Raw genomic sequence first — 25,032 nt, forward strand, 5'->3', positions numbered from 1 at the left:
TTGAGAAAGCATTCAAAGTGTGCTTGGGATTGTAGGTGAAGTGCTCAGCTTCTACATACCCAGACCACCTACGCTTAATAGGTCATCATCCCTTTCTTTTTCATGAGCAGTGCCAATTGAGATACCATTATTAATGCTCCTTTTTATGGCATTATATGGCTCTTTTGAAACACTGCTAACTTCCCCTGTCACTTTCTTAAGATAAAAGCAACCCCTCAGGAAACAAACAAACAAAAAAATCCAAAAAATAATTCATAACAGCAATTAGGGATAATTACCAGCATTAAAATGGTTGACAAATGTGGACTTGTGTTTCATATTTAGAAAGATATGATAAGACTATTCACTGAGCTTCCCAGTCATAGAAATTATTTTTTTAAATAGTGTAATATTAAACAGTGTTCCATTGAAAGAAACTTTAAATCTCTGTTGAAAACAAAGCTTTAAATCAACTGATGCATCTAAGCCGATATAATTTACTTTATAGATTATTGTAAACTACATAAATACACAGATTTTGTCTCTAATACTTCCGAATAATTTTTTTTAATTGGTAATATAATTGCTAGCTAATAGCTTGCAGTAAGATCTGCATATTAACAGAGTATGTGTTGTCAGTGAATGACTGTACACTTATGTATGAAAAGTATATAAAAATAGTAAAGTTTCAATAGAAATATGTTGGATTTGGGAACAGTTACCAATTTTGAATACATTATTTGGGAAACAACTTTGGGCTTATGTTATAATGTTAATTGCTTATATACTACATTAATTTTATCTTTTGTGTTATTAAGAGTGATAGCTGAATGAATTCATGGAATCACAGAATGGATTGGGTTGGAAGAGACCTTAAAGATCACGTATTTCCAGCTCTCCTGCCTTGGGCAGGGACACCTCACACTAGAGCAGGTTGCTCAGAGCCCCATCCAGCCTGGCCTTGAACATTTTCAGGAGTGGGTTATCCACAGCTTCTCTGAGCAACCTGTTTCAGTGCCTCACCACCTTCATAGCGAAGAATTTTTTCCTAGTGTCTAACCTAACTCTATCCTCTTTCAGTTTAAAGCCACTCCTTGTTTTATCACTTTGTACCCTTGTAAAAGTCCCTCTCCAGCTTTCTTCTAGGCCCCTTTTGGGTGCTGGAGGTCTGCCTTGAGCCTTGTCCTGAATGAACAGCTTCAACTCTCTCAGTCTTTTCTCACAGTAGAAGTGCTTCAGGCCTCTGATCTTCTTCATAGCCCTCCTCTGGACTTGATCCACAAGGTCCATATCTTTCCTGTGTTGGGGGCTTCAGAACTGGACACAGTTCTCCAGGTGGGGTCTCACAAGGGTAAAGGAGAAGGGCAGAATCACCTCCTTCGACCTGCAGACTGTGCTTCTTTTGATGCAGCCCAGGATACAGTTGGCTTTCTGGGCTGCGAGCACACATGACTGGGTCATGCTGAGCTTCTTGTCCACCAAAATTTCCAGATGCTTCTCCTTATGGGCACTTTCAATCCATTCTTCACCCAGCCTGTGTTTATGCCTGGGTTTGCCCCAATCCATGTGAAGGAATTTACACTTGGCCTTGTTGAATGTCATGAGGTTTGCATGGAATCACCTCTCAAGCCTGTTGAGGTCCCTTTGGATGACATCCCTTTCCACCATGGTAACCACATTGTAGGGTTACCTTCTACCAGTGTAGAAGGTCACCAAATTTCAGGCACAATTTGCCCTAAGTGAAGCCATGTTGGTTTTCACCAGTCACTTCCTTATTTTCCATGTGCCTGTTTCCAGGAGGATCTGCTCTCTGATCTTGCTGGGCGCAGAGGTGATTCAAATGCATAACTACCTGTCTGTGCTAACATGTTAAGTTGTTAGAAGAACAACTAGGTGCAAAATCAAAATTACACAGTAAAAATATGCCTTGACCCTACAGCTAGGATTAAGTACCATTACTGATTTGGTTGTATCGCACTGACATTAATAATGTGGTCAATAGTCATATTGATTTAGGGCAGAGAACATAAGTGGAGAAAGCTATGTATGAGCATGCATGTTTTAAGGAAGCAGGCTGAGATTTTCAACAGTGCTCTTTAATGATTTTTTCGTGCAGTCAGAATAGGCTAGATTCACATAATTAACTCCTGAAAGCTTTTATATCGTGAAGGATATAGACCTATACATGTAAGGTTTGTACTTCACTATATAATCTTCTCATTCTTAGTTATATACTAATGAACATTTCTTTTTGTGTTACTGGCAATTCAATTTTTATTAAGGCTTCTACTCTTTCATAGCCTTTATGGTCAGACAGTTACTTCTTGTCACTGTCTACAACCCTGTATCTTTGACATTTCGATGATAACAGTAGGGGATGTAATGGGAGAAAACTAAAAAATACATATATTTTTTAATACTATAAATACAAAATATGGTTTATTTATGGTTTCTAATTAAGTTCCTTTTTCCATAGTAGGAAGGCAGAGGAGGAATAATTAGGTAAATGTTATATTCACAAAAGCTTGGGATTGAGGGGAGGGTTGTGTAAACAGATGTGGGTGAGTGAATGAGAGTGCAAAAGAGACAGTATTAATGTATGGGTGCATCTTACTGGTGACAGAACATATAGTGCCTTTTTACACACAAATGCTCATTTGCATAAGTCAGCCTTTGCCCATGAAAACGAACTATGCATTTAAAATAGTCATCAGAAAACATTCCTTTTTTCAAGTATCACACCAAATGGTATCAGCTACAGTTTTGCTCCATTAATGTTCCAGTCTCTTTATAGTATTTTTTTCATGTAGTTCACCATATCATATATATAGGCAGGCATATATTATTTTAAATGCTTCTAGCATAGCATCATTTATTCACAGAAACTAGTTCTCCATAATTTTTATGTATTGTGTAGTCAATGTAGCTGAGTTTGGATACATGAAGTAGTGAGGTCACGTGTTTTCTTTCATCTGCTTGTTGCATCTGTTTTCTGAGGAAATGGCATCAAATGAAGTTTGGCACACGCTTAATCTTAAATCATCTCAGTCCTCACTAGAGGAATGTGTTGAGCATCCCCAGTGCACAGACTACACTGTTCCATAAGAGTTCAACATACTTGGAATCTTTTTTTCTGAGTGAGAGCCATAACCTGGAAAAAAAGTAAAGCAAGGTCTTTACAGTTCTTTTCACAAAGTCGCATGTGCAGCAATCTTGTCAAATGACTTCGAGCTCCATTTTGGGGATAAGAAGAGCTGACTTTTAGGTTTTAGATTTATGTAGTTTAACTATACAGACTTAACTCTAAAATAGTGTTTTAAAACTTCAGGCTTTGAAAAAAAGATCACAGCTAAAGATTCTGGGAGGGTATTATCAGAACATTTGAAAGATGAAGGAATATGCACTGTGTTAGGCAATAGACACAAGCGCTGACCTTGTAACTTAAAAATATTGAGCTACCATTTTGTAAAACTTGATCTTAGCTTGCTTAACTTCTGTACCATTGCACCTCTCAATATATTTTTGATTCTATGATTCTATGATTTTGTGATCATTGCTGGTTTATTCTGCAAAACTAAAAACTCCTAGATCACTGATTTTTTAAAAATGTAATCCAGACTTAATTTTTGTAGTATTTGGGAGTGATTCACAATAACTTAGTAACACCATCCTGTATTCAGGTGTTAATTTTACCTCTATTATGTTTATTGTTTTGTGAGCTGTGCCTGAGGACTGTGGGAATAGTCTTGGTGGGGAAGGGATGGAGCAATAAGAGCATAGCAGCCTCCATGTTAACACCACTTTTGATTTGCTTTCTGTTTCATATTGTGGGTAAACAGCCACCCTGTTCCACCATCCTGCATGTAGCTCTGTTTTGTATGCATTTGTCTCTATCTGCCCAAGAAAATTGTCCAAATTCCAGATAATCTGATGTAATACTCCAAGTACAGATACTATTGAACAGTAAGAGGAAGAATCTTGTCAGGAAAAAATAGGTGTTCTTGATCTTTCCCATTCCTCTGACATTGTAGTGGCAACATCAGACTGAAAGAGGAGATTCTAAATCGTATTGGATGCTAACAATATTTTCTTCAAAATAAAATGAAAAATAAAAATGAAAGGAAACTGCACTGTAAATAGAGTCAATACAAACTACTAATTCATTTTTCTTGGAAGATGTTCTGAACAAGTTATTTGTCACTTGCAACATAAGATTGTAAGCTCTTTTAAATTTGAGTGTAAATATCCCTAACCAAGACATAAGCGGGGTCAGAATCTCAGGATCTTGAAAGGACTGGGTGGGGGGAGGAAGGGGTCTTACAAAGGTTGTGAGATAATGGACCTGTTAAGGAGACTACTCCATCTTGCAGTCTTGTATTGACTCACACATAGGTCTTCCCCACTGAATGTTACAGTTAATGCTATACATGGACTTCTGACTTTGAAGTCTATACTTGCAATTAGCGTATACATTTGTTTTTGTCGTTATTAATTGACATCCTTTCTGCTACATTCATGTTCATGATACATCCCAGTGATGCTCTAATGGGAAAAATAATACTACCAGGAACTGAATGAGAGTGATGTAAAAAATAAAAAATGCTAGTTGTACCTGAAGCAACCAGTTTCCAAACAATTCTACAGTGCAAAGAGATGCCTGGTCTCTCTTTGCCTGAGATAACCCTTTCAGATACAGGAGCTATGCTGGGCCCAGCAGTGCCTTTGTGAAGGAACTTGCTTTCTTTTCCTTTGAAGAGAAACTTTCCTGTGGGGTTAGGCCAGATCAGAAGCCAGATTATGTGTTTTGGAGGACACAATTACATTATTAGGTTAAACACAAAGTAAGGACTTGATAGAGCTGACTTAATGGAGGGTGTTTGCATCAGATTCATCATTCACTATCAGGTAATTGTGAAATTGCTTTAAGCCATAACAACAACACTCACCCCCTCCCTCATCCTCCAGTTCAGTTCCTCTCCTTTAAAGTCTCTGGGGTCATGACCCACCTGGAGGCCAAATATGTGGTATCTGGTGTACTGAATGATCTGATTATATTTTTACTAGCAGAGCCTTCAACTCAGTGTGCAGTTCTGGCTCCGAAGAGTTACTGAGTAACAATCCACTTTTCAGGGTTTACTTTTTTTTTTTTGTATGTATGTAAATGACCATAGTCACCTATTTTCTTAATTAGAAGTGGGTAGTGTTTACTGTACCAGTCTGCTGGACCTAGGCTCTGGTTCTTCTTGAGTATCCTGTGTCATGTTTCTGCATACATCTCTTGAAACCTGGATGACCACAGGGAACAAGATTATGTGCTTGAATTGCCAAGGTTTTCTTGTACATTCAGCTTCTGGGTTTGAACAAATGATCAGAATTTCCTGGGGTCCTTCACTGCACAGTTAAGTGATGCAGTATAAAAATCAATCCTCTTTGAAATTTTGCTTTTGTTACTTCTATTTCTGTCTGCTTTGATGGAAGTTCACAGTAATCATAGTTTTGCTTTCCAGAGTGAATGCCCATATTAGTTTTTTTATAAGAAGCTATAGCATGGATACTTTTTTACTTGTGGTCAGTAAATGATTGCCTTGTTCATGTGTCTTTGTAAGGAGACAGACTGAGGTGTGAGGGCTGCCTTCCATCTCTGTTGTAAGGCAGCTCTCACTCTAGCAAATCTCCTCTAGTTCAGTGATGGACCACTGCGAAGAAGACTTGAAGTGGGCTTGGGAAATTATCTTTGAAGAAGCATAGCAGTAGTGGAGATGTGTTGGGTGGTAATCGGGAGGCCTTAGTATCTGAATCATTGCAGAGAAGTACCCTGAGTTGTGATAGAGCCTGGAGGTGCAGGTGATCTAAATTTTAGGAAATTCTCCTATTGTTATTTTATGTTCTACTGTAGATTTAATTCTGAAATTACTCTGTTTTAATAGTGTTTTCTAATCTCCATAGTAAGTTTTAAGGAAATTAAATAAAAATTGTCTGTATAGAGTGGCAAATTTGGTGAGGTAGAGGGGAAGCCTGAGAGTGGCCATTACCAACTTGAACTTTCTTCCTTGTTATAGTGATGGGGATGGAGAAGGCATAGCAGCTAAATACGTACATACTTTGCATATACTAAGATTCTGTGGAGTTCAATCCAAAACAGACTTCAAAAGGTTGCCGAGAGGAGTAGGCAACTTAAGAATTACACTGGTATCTTTCCAGTTGTACAGGTGAAAAAAGGAGAGGGTTGGAATGTGGTATTACAGATGTGCAGATTGCTCATTGCTGCGAATCGAACCAGCTCTGTTCTGAGCTAGCTGCAATTAGTGCACATGTAGATATGGAAAAAATTATTTACCCTCATATCAAATCTCCTGCCCATTAGAAATCTCTCAGTGCATGAAGGTAGGCTCCAGCATAGTTTGGTGCAGTGTTGTTGGGTATAGGACAGTGGACACGAGGGTGAGCACTGATGAGTCAGTGCTGATAGCATAAAAACAGGCGTGTGAGATCGGGGAGGAGCTGCTGAGTCAAGTCCAGCTCTGTTTTCTCTCAGACACTGCATCAGATTGTCTCAACTGCATTCAACCATGGAATGTCTTACGTCCTCCCAAGCTCACTGATGCACCAGATGTGAAGAATTTTAAGAAAAACTTTTCTTAATTTTACTCTAGAAAGCAGCAGGGGTTGGTTTATTTGTTTCATTTTTACTAAACGACCTCATATAGGAATGTTGGATAGACAAATTATTTGGATAACTTTTAACAATGAGCATTAATTTAGTTATGTTAAATAATTGGGTTTGGTCACGTTTAAATGTAGATATGGCAGATACATGTCTTAATAATAGAAATGGATTTTTCCTCTCTCTTCAAATTCCCCCAATTTATTTTTCCTCCAGACTCTTTGCTGCCTCCTCAAGCCCCCTCAAGCACATTTGAACATGTTTAAAACATATTCTGCTCTGCTCTCTCCCCTGCTGCTGCTGAGGTGTGCTCGCTGGGAGCTGCCTCCCGCTTGCACAGGGAGGAGGAAACTGAGGAGACTGAAGCACTTCGTAGTTGCACCAGGCGTTTAGGGATAGAACCAAGAGCAGAAACACTAAAGTGTTACTACCTTGAATTGGTGCTCCTGGCTTTTGGGGAGACTGGGTCAACGGGGCACTACCTGAACCAGGCAGTAACTCAACCTGAACCAGGCAGTAGCTCACCATTGGAGGGTCCTGCCACCTCCTCTCCCCCGCAGAAGGAGAGCCCCCTACTCTCCCCCGCTCCCCACCTCCCTTGAACTCCAAATGAGGCCAGCTGCCCTAATGGCCTCAGGCGGTGTTAGGAAATCAGCTGGCCCATGCTGTTCTCCAGGGCTCCCAGCTTCCTCTGCCACACAGCGGGACCCGGGACCACTCTGCCCTCTGCTACCTCTGCCTGCCCCATCTTGCATAAGCATATCCCCGACAAGCCTTCCTCCTGCTCCGCTTCCATGCTGCAGGGACGAGTGCTCACACAAGCTGTGGTTCTTGAGCTTTTCTTTACTTGACGTTTCCACCTACAATCTTGTTTCTTCATGGCAAGCTAGAAACATCCTGCAGTGATATTAACCACCTTTCTCAGGCAAATCTGCGACAATCCCCATCCACAGGCAAATCTCCTTGTATAGATTCCAGGGAGGCAAATCAAATAGTCTTGCCTCACCAGCCTTTGTGCTGTGCGCATCCTATGTTTTATTAATAGTTTCCTGTCAAAATGAAAATTGTTGTCATGGATTGTATACAACACGTAGCTTGTAGAAAACATGGAGGATGAACAGACTTCAGTCAGATGATATGTTGTGGAAATTCTGATTCTTAAAGATTGATTAATTTTTATTTCATTTGAGTACCTTCCTGAAATCTTAACTTAAGCACATCACAACTGACATAAATGGCACAGAAATGAGATTTTATGGCATGAAATTTATTGATGTAATAATTTGTCATGATTTCACTGACATTTACAGAAGTATCACTGATTTCTGTAAAATCAGGATTTCAGTCACTTAGCTGATTTTTATCAATTCTTTATTCAAAGGTATCTGACAGGCTTTAGTGCACTGCAGCCTTAATGATACTTCAGCATAACTTTTCCCTACCTCACTTTGTAGTTGTGCATTTGTACACAGTCCCTACCATTTCCAAATTTAGTGAAAATTTATAGAAGAGAAAAGGGAATCTACTTTTCTTAAGTACTTTATTGCTGAAATGGCAGAATTGTGTTTATCTTGTATTGTCTCTGGTTGGGTTAGGGAATTGCAGTTGCCGTAAAATTTATTAAAAACCAGTCTAAATGAGAGATAGGGAATTATTTTCCTGAAGCTGCATAAAGTATCTGGCTGAACAGGGAACTGAGCCTCTCTTCCAGGTTAGAGGTGAGGAATTAGATTTGTTTTGTGTCTGTGTATCCAGTAGAATAGCAATATTTAGCTCTTAAATATTTGTCTATACCAGCAGACCTGAAATGCTTCTGGAAGTGGCTGTCACAATTATTGCCCTTTTCCAGGTGGCCCTGAGGACCTCGAGCAACTGAGTGATAAAGCAGAAGTGGAGCTGTAGTTATTCAAAATGCCAGCTTATCTTCTTGGCCAAGGTCTCTTCCTGGTCAGGGCTAGGTGACATCTAGTGAAGGGAAGTACAAAGATAATGTTATAAGGCTTTTTACTTTTCTATCTATTGATTTAGCCGGGAAAAACTTTGTTGAAATAAATTTCTCAGATAGTACAGTTTCGTATTCAGAATATCGAAAAATGTTAGATTACTGTTCTTTGGAACAAATGTCGTATGGTATAATGATCTAGTAAACTGGAAAATTTCAGGTTTCATTGAGTCTCTTTTAGCTCACTTTAAAACCTTCCATGGCCATCCTGTTACTACATGTTTACATTTATGCCTCTGCATCCTAGTGCTGGGTGCAAAAATACAGCACTCAGTGGGCTGTGTAATGTCATCCAAGGAGAAGAAATTATCTGTTTGTGCTTGAATATTTTATGACGTTCATAAATTCATCATTGATATAAACAGAAATATTAATCATTAAGGTAGATATTTAAGAGATTGCTATCACTATATTAGTGTAAAGCATAATTTAAAATAAAGACATTTCACTGTATTTGTTGCATATGGTTTAGAAGTTATTTATTTCTCTTTTTTTACTTACATCCTTTGTTGTAAGAGTATGATTAGGTCCTTTGGTGGATCAGACTACATGTAAATCATAGTGTTATACTGAAGACAAGAGGTGAAGACTCTGAAAGGACAGAGACTGACCTTCCACGTAATTTCAGTTAATATTAACAGGATCAAAAATTCAGGTTATTGGATGTCTCTGTGTGTTGCTTCTCTACAGGTGATGGCATACTGACAAGTAAAATCATGTAAACGCATTGTTTGACAACAAGTGATGAAGCTCAACTTGTTTCTTTAAATTTTCTTTTTTTGTGTGTGTTATTGTGCCCCTCTGTATCCTACTCCAAATACCCTAAAAAACCCCCTGATAATAATGATTTTATCTACCCTCCGTTAATTTTTATACCAGGTGGGTTCCTGAGGCTGTTGAGAGGCCATGTATGAAAAGACACTGAGCAGTGTGTTGGAAATGTGCTAAAAGCTTGTTGGAACAGAAGGAGAGATTGAGAGAGAAATATGGATATGTAATACTAGTTAGAGGTGTTGTTTTCATAGCATATTTTCTTGCAAACTGTATATCACTGACATGATGGAAGATAGTAAGGCCTCATTCTTCATTTGTGAATTGTGTATACACTTTCCCATCCCCTTATCAGCTGTTTCCTCTGTGTTTTTAGATCATGGGGAATTCATATGCAGGGCAACTAAAATCTGCCCGTTTTGAAGAAGCTCTTCATAACTCCATAGAAGCTTCTCTGCGATGTAGCAGCGTCGTCCCCCGACCAATCTTCTCACAGCTATACCTGGATCCTGACCAGCCTCCTTTCTTGCCGGAAGGTAACCATGAAAGTATGGCACATTTCAGTTGTTTTTCTCTGTGTGAAAAAGGGTGGGATGCGTTTTGTTTTGGGGTTTTTTAAAAAAAAAAAAAAAAAAAAAAGTCAAAACTGCACAAAAGTTCAATTTGTGACACAAAATCTGAATCTAGGGCATCATTAAGGAGAAAAAACAGCATGCTGGTTATTTTAAAAGGAGAGAAATGCAAGTACTGTTGAAAAGTTTAATTTTTTTTTTCTTAGCTTTTATTCTTCTTTTATTTTTCTTCTTCAGATGTGAAGCCAAAGGTGGAGGAGTTGGATAAAGAGTTAGTACATCGCTATTCACAAAATGGAAACCTGGACTTTTCTACCAACCAAACTGTTAATGAAATGGAAGATGAAGAAGAGGATGAAGACATGTCAGATTCAAGTAGTCCACCAATCCCATATTCGCAAAAACCTGCCCCAGAAGGGTCTTGCACTACTGATGGTTGGTATCCTTTTTTTTACTGTACGATCTTTAAAACTAATTCTAATTATAATGTGCACTCTCTACAGTTAGAAACTCTTAATCTAGAAGGTCTGAAAATACAGTTTATAGTCAAAGCCTTAAATCTGATGGGATATGGATTAGAAGGACTTGTCTCAGGACATAAAGTGTTATTTGTTATTTGAAAGCAGTGTCTAGGACTGACTGTGACCCTTCATTAGTTTCTGAAAGCCCTTTATTTTCTGTGGTTATTGTTGGTTTACTGTCCCCAAAGAGGTTACCTAAGTTGGCGTCAGTATGACTGGTTCTCGATCTATACCTAAATTATTCTCAGAAACATTGGCAAAGCTGGATTTAGTTACTTCCATGGGCAGAAGGAAGAGTCTGGAAAAAGAAAATGGAGAAAAAGCTTGCTGTACTTTGTGCTACCAAGGTGATAAAAGGGGTTGGTAGTGGAAGCTTGTCTGTTTTGTTTTCCCCATATGCCTGTTGGCCATTGCTTGCTTACCTTGAGCTGACCTGATTGTTGCTCAAGATGAGCAAAATTGTTGACAGTACTATATTTTTTTTGGTTTTAAATTGTTAAAGAAAGGGTCAGATCATTATGCATATACCTACTTGGACAAAGTAAAATTGATGTAATCAGTTTACCTTATCCTATAATTGTTCTATTCTGAAGATTTAACTTCCTCATAGAAGGAAGATCTAGTTGTATTTATTAGATGTGTTTCTCATAAAAACATCCCCCTGCTCCCTTCAGACGCTTGAAAATGAGCATCTGTTCCCATCAGGTCCAAAAGCCCTTCGTGACATTTTATTCAACATACCCCTAAATCATGGAATTCCTTGTGCAGAGTACATCAAAAGTTGTAATTTGTGAAATGGTTTTGTACCTTGCTGAAACGTATGGTTATACACAGTGATAGAAGTAAGAACTCATCAATGGTAATTCTTTGACATTTTTGGAGGGGAGAGAGAAGGAGAAAGTATGAAATTATGTATTCCTAGAAAGGTGTTCTCATTTGAGGACAAGTATCAGTCAAATCTACAAAATCTCCTTTGCAGAGCAGGAGTAGTACCTTTGCCACCTCTGCTCAGGATTGTTTTTTTCAGCTGCTCTTTCTGGCGGGGCACTGCAAGGAGGTCGTCAGCTCTCATGGCAGTGCAGACTTCTCTTCTGTGGCTGCATATTGCATGTCACAACATTATGCCCAGTTACATTAATATGTGCTCAACTATATATATATGTAATAGTAAGCTTTTTAGCATGTCCTGGAAAATCTTACCTTCCAGTGGGGCTTCTGTGTTTTGATTTTTATCTATCAGTCTTTTATGATCAAAACACTCTAGAAGAAATTTTCCTGTGTTACATCTCCAGAATTTCAGGATTGTTCTTTACTCATTGTTAAGGTTACCATTCTGAATTTACAAAATCTGCCTTGCTCTTCAGTGTTGTCAAGGACCTGATTTAAAAAAGCAGTGGTTTTTTCCAAATACTGCTAGTGATCTGTTAGAACAGCTTTACATAAGTGCTCGAAACACACAGGTTCCCAAACATTGACACTGTAGACCGTATCTCAGCAAGATATTAATCTGATAGCTCATCTTTCATTGCATGAATATGCCCTTCCAGAGATGTAAGACAGGATCACTGCCATTGTTTACATCCCTTATCTCAGTGATTTAATTGGAAAGATAAATAATTTTATGAAAATATTAAAGCATATTGATATAATAATTGAATTCGCTGTCCTTGGATACTTTAAGCTTGTATTTAATTGCTTATCTAAGAGCAAAATATCGGTACTAGAACCTGCAGTTCATAGCTCTGGTTGCTGTAAAACCCGTCTCCCACCTTTTAGCGCAGGTGGGGTGAAATCTTTTTTTTCCTTTAAGGTATTTCTGCTGTTTAATTTTCCTGAGTTCAGGATGCGTGCCATAACCATCATATTATTTTCTGTGGTGACTTGTTCTGTTATTCAGATGACTTTGTCAGTCACATGGGTGCAGAAAGTAGAACTTAATGTCTTTATTTGTGGGTTAAAAAAATAAGTACCTCAAAAGTGACAGTTTGTTTGAGGATCCTTCTCAGCTGGTGACTATATTAGATCCTTTAATTCTCTTTAGCCCACTGGAAAGAGCAACTGCATTTGCCACTTGCCTTACTATTAGTCATACAAGGAATTCACTTATTTTCAGGGACTTTTTTTTCCTGCTCAACACAAACTTCTGTAACTAACTTACACCTTCCATGAAAACAGAATTTCAAGAAAAATAATTCTTCATTTTCGTACGGGTGCCTCGAATAGGCAACAAAATAATACAAGAAGCTGTTCTGAACCACTTGCTTGCTGTAGCTTTAAAAGAAGCTGTTTCTAATTTGTGGAATAACATTTTATGCAAGCTGTGGGAAGCAAAATAGTATCACCTTCCTTTTGTTAGTAAATCCTCAATTTACTTGGTGCTTAAAGAAAGGCCAAGGTAGTTTCAGAAGCAATTAGGTAAGCAGGTACTTAACACCTGATCAGTTACTGTGAGGTTACAATGGCGAGTGACAGTGACCCGTAATTCATATGCAATTCTTGGAAGCTAATTCCTTATGCAAATACCCCTTTATTACAGTGCAACAACGGGCTGGTATCGCACATGGAAACCTCTCGTAATAGTGGGGAAAGGGAGGATATATACAAATTTAATTTCTAAGAAGATTTCAACACTTCTGAGTGTTGAGAGATGTGGGGATACATTTTCATTTTCAGAAAGATGGGACTGGATTACTTTATATGAAGTGATGTTAGAGAATGCAAATGTTCTTCTCAGAGGCAAAAACTAGTGAATTTTCCTTCAAAGAAATGCAGATAATGTCTGTAAAAGCCATTATGATTGTGGTTTTTTGGTGACTGCTCTTGGTATTTGCAAATCTTTAATCAGAATATAAGTACCTGTTCTTCATTTGAAACAAAGCTGATATCCTGTGAGAAGATGATTTATTTTTTTTTAATGGAGCAGCTCAGCTTTGGGCTTTTGCTTTTTACTATTACATGTCAATAAAAAAATCTCATAAAGAGAAGTTGGTTTGGTTTAGTGGCTCATGAATTTTCTCCTCTTTGTGCTTGGATGTCCATAAACAGTACACAAGTAAATGCAACACCAAAGTGCCATTCTTTCTTCTTAGGAGTTGGAAGTGTTAGTGCTGTTGACTTAGAAATTTAGCACAATTATAAATGAATATTTATGAAATGTAAATGGATTTTGCATGTTCTAAGTGTTAAAAATGGACAATACAAGTTCTGCTAGTGCTGAGGCACTGCGTCTTGTCTTTCCTAATGTGGAAATGGTTATTTCTAATAGATAAGTAACTATCAATGCGAAATCTTGCAAAACAGAAAAGTAAATAATGTTGAGGCCTCAGTGTTGCTTGCCAGTTAGAAAAAGACAGAGAGAGGGGTTAATCCCCCCTTTCTCTCCCCACAGTCAGTTACTCACTTCCAAATCAATGTGTTTTGGGTGGAATTTTGTCAATCAGTTTCAAAAAGCAGCAAAAAACTAAAAAAGTTCTTTTCAGCCCTAAAAGCCAAGGGAAAGAATGATAATGAAGGTTCTTGAAGTGTACCATCTGCATGCCTTTGAAGGAAAATTCAAGACTTTTACTGCACAGAAGCAGATTTGCATCCTGTCCATATTTCCTGATGGAAGTAAGCCCCAGCTGTACCTGGCCAAGCTCTGCAGAACTACCTGCTTCTCTTGTGGCAGCTGTTGACTAAACAAGAGAAGAGCTCATGGAGGCTCTGAGGTTCTGTCTGTACTATGTCTCTCACTGCTCACCTATTGGGATCCCTTTCCCTCTGCAGAAGGGGAGCCAGAGGAAAGAGTTCAGTGTCAACCCTGTTTCTTGTCATGTTCCTTCAGAAAACAAGGTTTTGGCAGTCACCTGTGAGCTCTGCGCCAGTAGCTGCTTTTTGCTGGTGCTGGCAGAGAGGTAGAGATCCTAAAAGTAATGAATTTCAGCAAGATTTGTGAAGTTCAGGAGCTGGTTGTATGACATCAGTGTCCCCAGATATAAGGTCCCTCTGGCAGAAAAGTAATTATAACTCTCACACAGTCTGAACATTAGAGAGGCATGTGCTGGCCAGCCAATCTACACATGCATACCTCTCTGATCCAGAGATGTCGCCAACAGCAAAGCAGAGGAGGATGCCAAAAGAGATTGTGCAAGGAGGAAGGGGAGCATGGAAGGAGTCTGAGAACACTTTGGGTAAAGTAAAAGATGATGCAGAGGGTAAATCTCAGGTATTGTTCACAGATTAGGTAGGATGCAGCATTTCTACAGTACAGTCCTCCATATCCTAAATGATGGGAAATATGTAATATGTTCAGATCTACAGCCTCTCAGATAAGAAGCTGCTGTTTCCATGATAGCAGACTGAGATACATCAGTTTGTTTCAATGGCTACTGCTAAGATGTTACTGAGTAATGCTTGTAAATTGTTGAGATGTTGTGGTGCCTTTCTTAGGATTTTTCTGTAGCTTCTCTCCTGAGGACTCAGTGCAGAATGGTGATTTGCAGCTGTTCAAGTGTAGCTGAAGTTGTTTTGCTTCTAGGCTGGATAATAACTGAGTCTTTGTTTCCATTTCAGATGTTGTGGAGCACTGCTTAACTTCACTGGAACATCAAAAGAGGGCACAAAAGGGTGTCCTCTTGGGACACCCCAAGAGGCTCTAAGCTTCTTACAGGATATATGATATTCAGCCTTCTCAGTGTCGTGTGCTCCTTCTGAAAGCAAGTCTCTATTGACACATAACAACACAGACAACCAAAATCTTGCTTTCTTTGGTGTCCTAGTATTGCTATTGCTAACAATTAATTCAAAAACCTCTTAGTGGTCACTGTTTGTACTTCTAGGCATTTCCTGAATGTTTTTAGGTAGAGGCAGAACTAGAAACTCATTGTGTAAAAGCACAGTTTTCAATCTGTCTTGAAATGTTATTGCACTTGCTGTTTCATAATACTTATCTGCAGATTTCCTGTTTGCCCACATTGTCAGCAGTGGGTTTCTATTTTAAATCTAGATGTAGAGGGGTATTTTCTAAGCACGTCAACTACTTAGATTTCACTGAATGTCTAAAAATTTAAGATCAGTTTTGAAAATTCTGGACATAATACACAAATGGCATAAACATTTGAATAAGCAATTTTTATTTTGAATGTAAGGGAGTTTTTTTCCTAGGTTTATCTCTAACAGTTTCTTCTAAATTACATTGAAAAGTTTACATAATATTTAGCCTTGATCAAGGTGAATGTGCTTTTAAAGAATATACCTTAAAAAGAATTTACACAGAAAAATCAAGTGGCGTCTAATCAGAAAAGAATAAATTTTACTTTAAATATGCTGGTTTAATACTTTCCCGTAAAACACTTCTTAGTGGTAAGTTATTGTTATAATCCTTTGATTCATACATGAAAACTTTAGGCGCTTTGTTTTAATTCCTGGAAAAAGGAATGTGTGAGGGGAGAATCCAAGACAACTTTCAGCTCAAATGAGCTGCTGCTGGAACTGAGCTGATTGAAGAATTGACGAAACTATTCAGTCAAGAACTGGTTCAACAGACTCTGGGTGTAGGCACAAGACTGAACCTGTATTGGACCCTGTTTTCAGCAAGCTGCTGCTTGCCGAGAGATTCATGCTAGCTGCTTCTGTACTTTGCACTTCGCACATGCTCTGTACCTGGTACAGTTTTGAGATAAAACCAAAGAACATTAACTTTCATAATTTTTGAAGAAGTTTTAAACTAAGTTTTAGCATAGGAGCAGTGCAGACATACGTATTAATAATGGGTGAGGTGACTCTTGGTTAATCTGTGATCACATTGTGTTACCAGATGCTTAGGCAGTGTCTTTCTCCAGTGATTTGGTTTTGGGGTTTTTTTCCCTTAAAATTTCTGTGTTGAGTGAGGACTACACGAATAATATTTTCTGTTAAGTGTAAGTGATATATATATTGATGATTGAAGTCTTAATAGATTTTACAGTAATCTCAAATTTAGTTTGAGGTGTTTGCTTTTAACAGTAATATTGATTATTGTGATTATGATTTCTTTAATTTTGAAATACTGATTCATGCAGATATATGCATATGTTGTCTACATTACGATATTTCTATGGTTGTAGCAGAAGAGAGGTGGTCAGTGGGTAAATGTGTGATGCCTTTGGATATCCTGAAACATGGGGGGGATTCTGCCAGCTGCTGCTGGGAAATGTGTGCGGCCAGACAGTAGCACTGATCTTGCAACTGAAGAAGTGTGAACTGGAGGAGAACACAACAAAAGAGTCTAGTCCTTCATAAAACTTGGTAGTACTTTCATTGACTTTTGCCTAAGGGAAATTAGAAAGCCTAGTGTGATCATACCCATTCCTGTGGAGGAAGTCACATGACTGTTGCTTTCACTCACACCTGTCCTTTCCTTTCTTGAGAGTAGAAATTACTCAATAAACTTGATAAGATGGAGTTTTACAAAAAAGTGGAATGTGATTTTGATCCTTGTAAGTCCAGTGTTGAAACTAATGGAAGAGTCTTTGAATGTTATTGTAAATTACTTAGTCAAAAAAATCTAACTTTGCAGTTGATTTTGGTTTGAGCAAAAGATTGGACCAGCTGGACGCCCAGAAGTCCCACAATTGCACTAAGTTGTCCCATTCAACCTGCCTGGTTCACTCTGAGTCCTGAGCTCCCAGGGGCCCCACTGGGGTGCTGGACAGTGCTCTGGGCTGCCTTGCTGTGATTTTTGTGCACCCCAGCCTGCTACCTGTTCATTGCAGGATGTGGAACAGCAGATGCTTGCTCAGGTCCCCAGTCTTGCCCGTATCTGCTGCTGGCTTTAGCTATACATTGACTAGAAGCACAAGGACCAACCTCACGTCCCTATTTCATGTGCATATGTGTATTTGGGTGGGGGAAAATTTAACTGGAGACTTGGAAGTCATGCAGTCCACTGAGACTTCAGGAGACTTAGTTGAAGACTTAGAAAAAACATGGTGTACATCTTTAAAACCAGTGAATTCTTCTTTTATTTGCTGGAATTTCATCAATTTTTATCATTCCTTTGTATTACTTACTGGTGTTTATGTATTGATGCCAGCCTGTTACAAGCAATAAAGACAGCATTGTTTCTCTTGAAAAGGCTGTAAACTAGTGTTTGGACACTTAAATATCTTCTGTGCCTGTATATGTTCAGGATCTCTTTAAAATAATATTATCTATTGTCTCTGAAACCCTGAGCTAGTAGATCTGATGAGATGTTACCTGAATTTCCTCTATTTCCCTTGAAAAGGGTATATTAAAATTCCCAGTTACAGCATCCATTTGTGAAGTCCCACTTACTTTTTTAACTGATAAAAAGAAGAAAATGAAATCTTTTGAAGAGTTATCATTTGTTTTGCTTTGTTTTATAGGTTTTTGTCAAGCAGGCAAGGATTTACGGTTAGTATCTCTATGCATGGAGCAAATCGATATCCCAGCAGGCTTCCTGTTAGTAGGAGCCAAATCTCCCAACCTTCCTGAGCACATTCTAGTCTGTGCTGTTGACAAGCGGTTTTTGCCAGATGATCATGGAAAAAATGCACTTTTAGGTAAGAGATTTATTTTCTTTGTACTGTAATAATTCAAGAAAAAAGTCAGTTCAAAATTATCCAAAGTAATTTCAGCTAATAACCTTCTATTAGAAGTGGTTGAGGAGAGGAGCGATATCATTAAATTAAAACTAAAGACGAACCCACCTTAAAAGCCTATTTTAAAACAAGTCCCTGATTCCAAAATTAAACACAATTGATATCTCGGTGTGGGCAGAAGTCAATTGCAGCCCTGGCATTCTGAATGTGAACTATCCATGTACTCTATCTCTACTGAAGCTTACAGCTTTTTCCTTTAAGAAGAAATATGCTCATGCAAGTACTGAAGATGAGCTATCTATTTTTCTGTGGATTAAGGGACGAATTCTGCTCTTGGCTCCACTGGGAACATTGTTCTTAGTAGGACCTTTGAGAGTAATTTGCTTCTCAACATCTAATACATAAGGAAAAAAACCCCACCAATTATGTCATGATCGGTTACATTTATGAGCTTTAACATTTTAATACAAGAATGCTTCTTGATGATTGAAGACAGGCATACATGCACCTAGATTTCTTGCTGGGTCACAGCTGGTATACATCTGAACAGGCTAGTAAAAGTGATTTAATGTATTTTGGCTCCTTTAACCTGTTTTGAATTTACTCTCTCATTTCCCCCTCCAGTCTCTGTGCTACCTAGAATATATTCAGAAAGACCTTTCAACAGGAAAGAAAGCACAGCAAAAGATAAATACTCTGATTTAACTACACTGCTCAAATTCTGGTCCAGGGCAGCAATTCTTTGTGTAACTATAGAAAACACCTTGGTTTTGTTACTTTAATGTTATTTCTCCCTTAAACCCATTTACTATGCTACTACACACTGTAACCTTTGGATTTATGGCAGATATCCACGGGCCTGAGTTAGATAGAAGCTGTGGTGTGATGTCCCCTCCCTGGGTATGGCTGGGGATGTTGAATCATAGAATCATAGAATCAGCTGGTTGGAAAATGCTTTGTGTAAGGAGTCTCAGAGAAAACTTATTAGAGGTTGATTTCAGTCACATGAAGTTGCTGCTATGGATTAGCCACTGTTTTGAGACACATGCATGCAGTTTGGAACCCATTGTTTTTTAATGTAGAAAAAATGTCTATTTTTTCGTCCTCGTGGAAATTTCCTAGCCTGGCATCATAGCTCTCCCCCTGCCAAGTAATTATTCTTCTCTGCACTGTGTGGAGTGGAAAATTTGTGGTAGGATTCTGTCATAAGTTAGTATGCCCCAGAAAGATGGAGGAGTTTCAGAAAAACTAAGACTAAAATCTGGCTCTCTTTGGCCTCTTCCTGACACACATGTGCTGTGCAGGGTGTCTACAGCAGCTGTCTGACTGAAGGCCTCCAGTCACTTTGAACTAGACGTGCAGGTAGGTTAAATGGCCTTATTCCTAGCAGATAGTACAAGACATTTAATCTGCATGTAATCTTCTGCTTCGCTCTTCCAGGATTTTCCGGGAATTGTATAGGCTGTGGAGAAAGAGGATTTCGATACTTCACGGAATTTTCCAACCATATCAACCTGAAATTGACTACTCAGCCAAAGAAGCAGAAGCACTTAAAGTACTACCTAGTAAGAAGCTCCCAAGGCGTACTGTCAAAGGGACCCCTTATTTGCTGGAAAGGTAATAAAGGCACCCATTCAATTAGAGGGGTTTTTTTATATTATTGGTGTGATGTTGAATGAAAAATTGAAAGTTGTTGTTGAAAATGTATGCATTCAAAACTAACTGCTGAAGGAAAAATTCTCCCTGTTTTCACTGAAGTCTGGATTTTGCCAAAGAGATTTATTTAAGTCTTAATAGTAACCATGCAATTGTAAAAGTTCTTCTTCCATCTCCCATACTTTCAATGGGAACCCTACATTTGCCTGTCTTAGGCTATGTAGTCATCTTTGTAGGATAAATAAGGTTATCCAATCAGATGATTCTTTTATGTGCCTGAAGCAAGGTGACTCACAACCAGAGCTGCAACATTGGTTTTCCACTGATATTCATCTTAGCAGGTGCAATTCAATCTGTCTAATGCCTGGGGATAAGTAGCATGCCATAAGATTAAGAAAGTTCAGGTCACTGGTCTCAGGGAAAGAAAAGACTTGCATGCTCCTGCCATTTACAGTGTTTTACACTTGGGCTTACCCTCTACCAGAGCAGCCTGTGCAATATTGTCACGTGCTAAAGAGATTACATTTGTGACCCCAAGGCAAGGTAGGCATGGGGTCTCTTATTGGAGGATGTAGGTATTTGGAGCTAGAGCCATGAAAAGACTCAAGGAGAGAATGGTTTACCTACTTGTTGTCTGCTAAGCTGGTTTGTATGCAGACTCCTGACTTTCTCAGCTGTGGTCTCACTCAGTAAAAGACAGAGTTTGATCTGTTCCCTGTTGTTCCAAAAAGGTTGATGTGAGGAGAGGAGAAGCTCCACAGGAGGACTGACAGACATCTGAAGAGTCACATCCTCATGTGAATAGCAGCATGACACCAGAAAGAGATGGTTATCACCAAGCTGTATGAGTGATTATAGTTTGGATCAGTTAGTGGTTCAAAGCAAGCCTACTTTCAGCTTCTTTTCTCTGTTACAAGTATAATTTACTACTGCTTTAGAGTGGATGTGAGTTTTCATCTGCATTTTTCACAAAAATGACATAAATATTTAATTTGATAGTGAAGTTCCAAATACAGAAAAAGAAAACCTTATTTTATTTTTGCAGTTGGATTTCATATGTGTCCTAATAAGTGCAGTTAGGAGTAATGCATATGTGGGAGAAGCAGATACTGGTTTCACTTTTGGTCATATGCTAATCCCAACTGTTCTGAGGTCCCATGAAAGTTTGGAAAATCAACCAAGAATCAACCTCATGGGCATTATTTTGATAGGTTCTATCCACATATTGCTATCACCCATCTGGTAACCTTTCACCTGTTACTTCCATTATAGGTCTAATTAGAAGAAGAGAAATGCTTTTAAACACCCCCTTCTCTTTAAACAAAACCTGATTAGGTCTCAGCTTTAAAAATGGATTAATGTGTGATTTTCAAGGTCACTTTCTCCTCCTCCAATTCAGTTTTCATACAGACAAACACTCGCAGCACTGAGATCTCCCTGAAGGTTTGTGGAGACCTACTACGAATCTGGCTTTCAGCACAATTTCTCCTTTTAAAGGGCAACATATGACAGTTTGTGTACAGGTTGTGCCACAGAAGTCACTGAGTGTTTCCTGGGACATCTCCAATACCTTTCAAATCTCTTGGAAGCTGTGAAATGAGGGCTCTTGCCGTTTTGCAGCATCTGGTCTGTATTTGTTTGCCCCTCTGAGTGGCCCCCAGGGAAGTTTTCTTGATTAGAAGACAAAGTTGACTAAACCGCGAGATCCCTATTTTCACTGAATGCTGCCATTTGCCGCTGTTTGTTGTACGTGCTGTGTGTACGCTTCTAACATTTTGTCACCTTTTGCCACTGTGTTGCTGAACTTTGCTAGAACTGGAAGGCAGGCCTTGTTAATATGTACTGTAGCTGCTTCATTTGCAGAATGTAGAAGCAGGCAATCATCTGCTGCTAGCCTCTCTGCTAAACCAAATTCTTCGGTGTCACCGTCCACGACCCCAGAGGGTGGATCAGCTAATGGATACAAATCAGGGTTCACTCAGACAGGTAGGAGCTGAAAGTGCTGTAAAGATAACCATTGGGGGTGGTAAGTTACCTCAGATATTGGTGGTTCAGGGATGCTGTAAACAACTGAGTATTTACCTCAAGCCATGTATAGATTACAGTGGGGGCGATGCCTTTCAAAATTTGCTTTGGGAAAGATTAAGACCAGGTGAGGCTGAAGGTTAGCTTAGTCCTCATAACAGCTGTTGGTTTAAAAGTATCAGATGATATTTTGATTAATTTATTTGATTCTGTGCCTCCCTGTGTTTCTTTCATTAATTTTTTTGTGACTCTTAAAAAAACTTGAATTACACGTTTATAAGGAGGTGTTTACTTGGTATGTAGACTAGGCTATTTATCTTGAGAAGGAAAATAATCTTTTGGGGCTAGGGGAGCAGATTTTAGTTTATTTACTTTCTTATTTCTTTATTAAATTTTATTACACACAAAAGTGTACTTACAACAGCAATTTCCCTGTATGCATACAGTGGTTTTGTGTTATATGAGCTATTGTATCTCACAACTATTCTAGAAAGCTCTTCATCATATACTTAAACAAGGAGAAACTATAAAATCAAATAGACATTGACAAAGAAGCAGCATCTTAATTTCGTGTATATATTTATTTATTGTGAATAGCCAAGGTGCTTTTCTTTGAGCTTTTTTTTCTCATTGCTTTATTACAGCTTCATCTATGCTCTTGTATGGTTTTGTGTCTGTTTGTACTATTTCTTGAAAAATTAAAAACAGCAAAAAACATCCTGTTAATTGATATGTGTGTCCCAGAACATTTATTTCTCTAGAGGAGTATGAAATGCAGATATAAAATAATATAGTTAAAATAATTTTTCCACTTAGAAAGTATGTTAAAAGGAATAACAAACAAAAGCTGAACATTGTTATGAAATTGTAATCACTGATTAGCATGTTCAGAGGCCCTTTCCCCAGGTGTCTCTGTTTAGGAAGCTATATGCTTCAGACTTTGGTTAAAATTAAATGAGAGTGTTGTTTAAACACATCTGCATTTCATTGCATGATCCCTTGGCTTCCAGATCCTGGCATGAGAACTGTGCAGATGCATGAGAACCTATTTATTTGAAACTACAAGTAATCTAATATTTACACAACTTTGTCATCTATTGTACCTGCCAGGTTAATAGATACACCTTTTATATACTGCTTTCTCCTTATCACTCCCTGCGATTTTCAGTCTGCTTGGTGTTTCTGTGTGTCACTGTTTGTACTCTTAGGTCATGCTTGTCACAATCTTTTCATCTCCTTCTACTGTTATCTTCTAGTGAAGATAATGCTACATTACATAAACATGAATCCCCTGTGTCCGGGAGAAGGGGGAAGAGCACCTTTTTTTCAGTGGCATGAATTCTGACATGTGTCACCTATGATGGAGGAGGTCTGACTTTTTCACTGCTAGGCTCTGCATAGCTCTTTGTACTTGAGTTTGCTTCTTGGTTGTTTTAAAACAGCACTTCTTATTAGCAGGGTTTTTTCTGAAATTGTTTTCAGTTCATTGTCAACTCATATCCCTTTCTTCCTTAAAAATTGTGTAAATATTTCTGGTTTCTGCCCTTGTAAGCGAACAGTTCTAGAAGATACCTGTAGGTAGACAGTTATGGGCACACAGGAACAAAAATTCAGTCTTAGGCAGACACGTGAGAGGGAAAACTTCAATTCAGGTGCTAAAAGAGTGTCAAGCAACTAGAAACAAGGTTTTACAGCAGAAAGATGAAGAATTTTAATAGCTGGTGGGACTACAAGTCCTGGTTAGGTACCGGTGTGATGTTTAAACATGTACCAGCCACATCTGCACTCATAGATAAAATTTCAAGAAAACATATTAGAACCAGAGATAGGAAAAAACCCCACGACTTTAACACTACATATTTGCTACCTCATATTTAATGGCAGACCAGTGTTTTCCTCCAAAGCTCCTGACCTGGTGGTCTATTTTGTTAGCCACTCAGCGTATTTCCTGTGAACGTGGACAAGATTTTCTGGTGGTGGAGCAGCAGCAGAGGCTTCTGTATTTGTTCCTCATCTCAGTTACTCTGTCTGGCAAAGCAGACCTTCCTCCCCACCTTCCTTCCCCAAATGGTGTATGGCCTGAGGTTGAATGTATTTGGCAGATCAAGTTGCCCTTTGTCTTCTGTTTTCTTTAGCTGGCTGTTTTAGTAGGACTTCTTTAGGTGAACTTAGCCTATGTTGCCTACTTGTTGCAAACTACTTTCTGGACAGATGCTGAGTTAATATTCTTTAGCTCCAGTTATAAAAATTTGAATTTGTCAGTGTATCAGCATCTGAATGCCAAAATTTTCTTGAAGTAAATTGTGAATATGAAATGCTTAATGTTAAAGTAGTGGCCTGCATGCTGAGAGGTTTGGAATCAGTTCTGATTTATGGGTTTATACTGGACAAGTATTAAAATTTGTTTGTTCTTCAGTTTATCCTTCTATAAAATAAGGCTTATAATTTTTAGCCTTGGTAAAGTGCTCTATGGAGTTGTCATTTGTTAATTCATGCAAAGTGTTTGGGCTCAGATATCTTCATTTTTAGCCAGATTTATAAATGGGCATACACTTTTCATAGCTTTTTAGACGGTAATGCTTTAAGGAGGCTGTGGTTTTGGATCTGGTTTTTTCTGCCCCATGTCAAGCTCAGCTATGTCTGACAGATGCAGTAGCTTGTTCTTGAAAATATCAGGTGATGGGGATTCCATAACCTCTTTAGGGCAACTTATTCCAGTGCTTTTTCTCTATGCTTGCTGGTGGCAAGTTACATAAGCTCTTTGTCTTAGCTTTCTCATGTGAAACATGGGATAACTGTGTTTACTTGCCTATCCCACAAGGTTATTTTGAGGAGCAAAATGAATGAAAAATATTGTGGAAGAGATCAGTCATGGATTCAGTAGATTATAAGATTCTATAAACACCCAGCTAAATGTTTGTTAAAACTCCTAAAAGATAGCAATACATAGTAATTTCTGAGGAATGTAAAAAAGTTGTTTGCATTACATGCAGAGATGAGTTTAGATAAATGCATATGACTGCTCATGTGTATATAATAAATTTTATATATATGTGTGTATATAATTTTTCATAATTAATTGAACAACTTCTATTCTCAGATTCTTCAGTATTCAGTCCAGCAAAATCATCTTCTGCTGTTAACTTAAGTGGAACGCAAGACCAATCCCGAAACAAGAACATTGTGAAGCCTCTAGCTCTGTCAGTTCAGCTTGTAGGAAAGACATTTACTGCAGGTATGGCTTTGCTATCCAAAGAGAAAG

General features: G+C 38.4%; 1 protein-coding gene across 10 annotated transcripts in view; it reads left to right on the top strand.

The window, feature by feature from the left end:
• GREB1L (GREB1 like retinoic acid receptor coactivator) overlaps positions 1-25,032 on the top strand; it is a 135,064-nt gene that overhangs the window by 63,915 nt on the left and 46,117 nt on the right. For 3 of the 10 annotated variants that reach the window (XM_027638558.1, XM_027638560.1, XM_027638559.1), the window contains exons 3-8: positions 9,793-9,964; positions 10,226-10,423; positions 17,874-18,050; positions 19,530-19,706; positions 21,594-21,731; positions 24,871-25,005. In XM_027638558.1, coding sequence (XP_027494359.1) covers positions 9,796-9,964; positions 10,226-10,423; positions 17,874-18,050; positions 19,530-19,706; positions 21,594-21,731; positions 24,871-25,005 — 994 coding nt within the window. In that variant the 5' untranslated portion in view covers positions 9,793-9,795. The remainder of the gene's footprint in view (positions 1-9,792; positions 9,965-10,225; positions 10,424-17,873; positions 18,051-19,529; positions 19,707-21,593; positions 21,732-24,870; positions 25,006-25,032) is intronic. The other 7 variants (XM_027638562.1, XM_027638563.1, XM_027638564.1 and 4 more) reach the window with 4 other exon arrangements.

This window comes from Corapipo altera, unplaced genomic scaffold (genome assembly GCF_003945725.1).
Source record: "Corapipo altera isolate COAL_440 unplaced genomic scaffold, ASM394572v1 49, whole genome shotgun sequence".
Classification (NCBI taxonomy): domain Eukaryota; kingdom Metazoa; phylum Chordata; class Aves; order Passeriformes; family Pipridae; genus Corapipo; species Corapipo altera.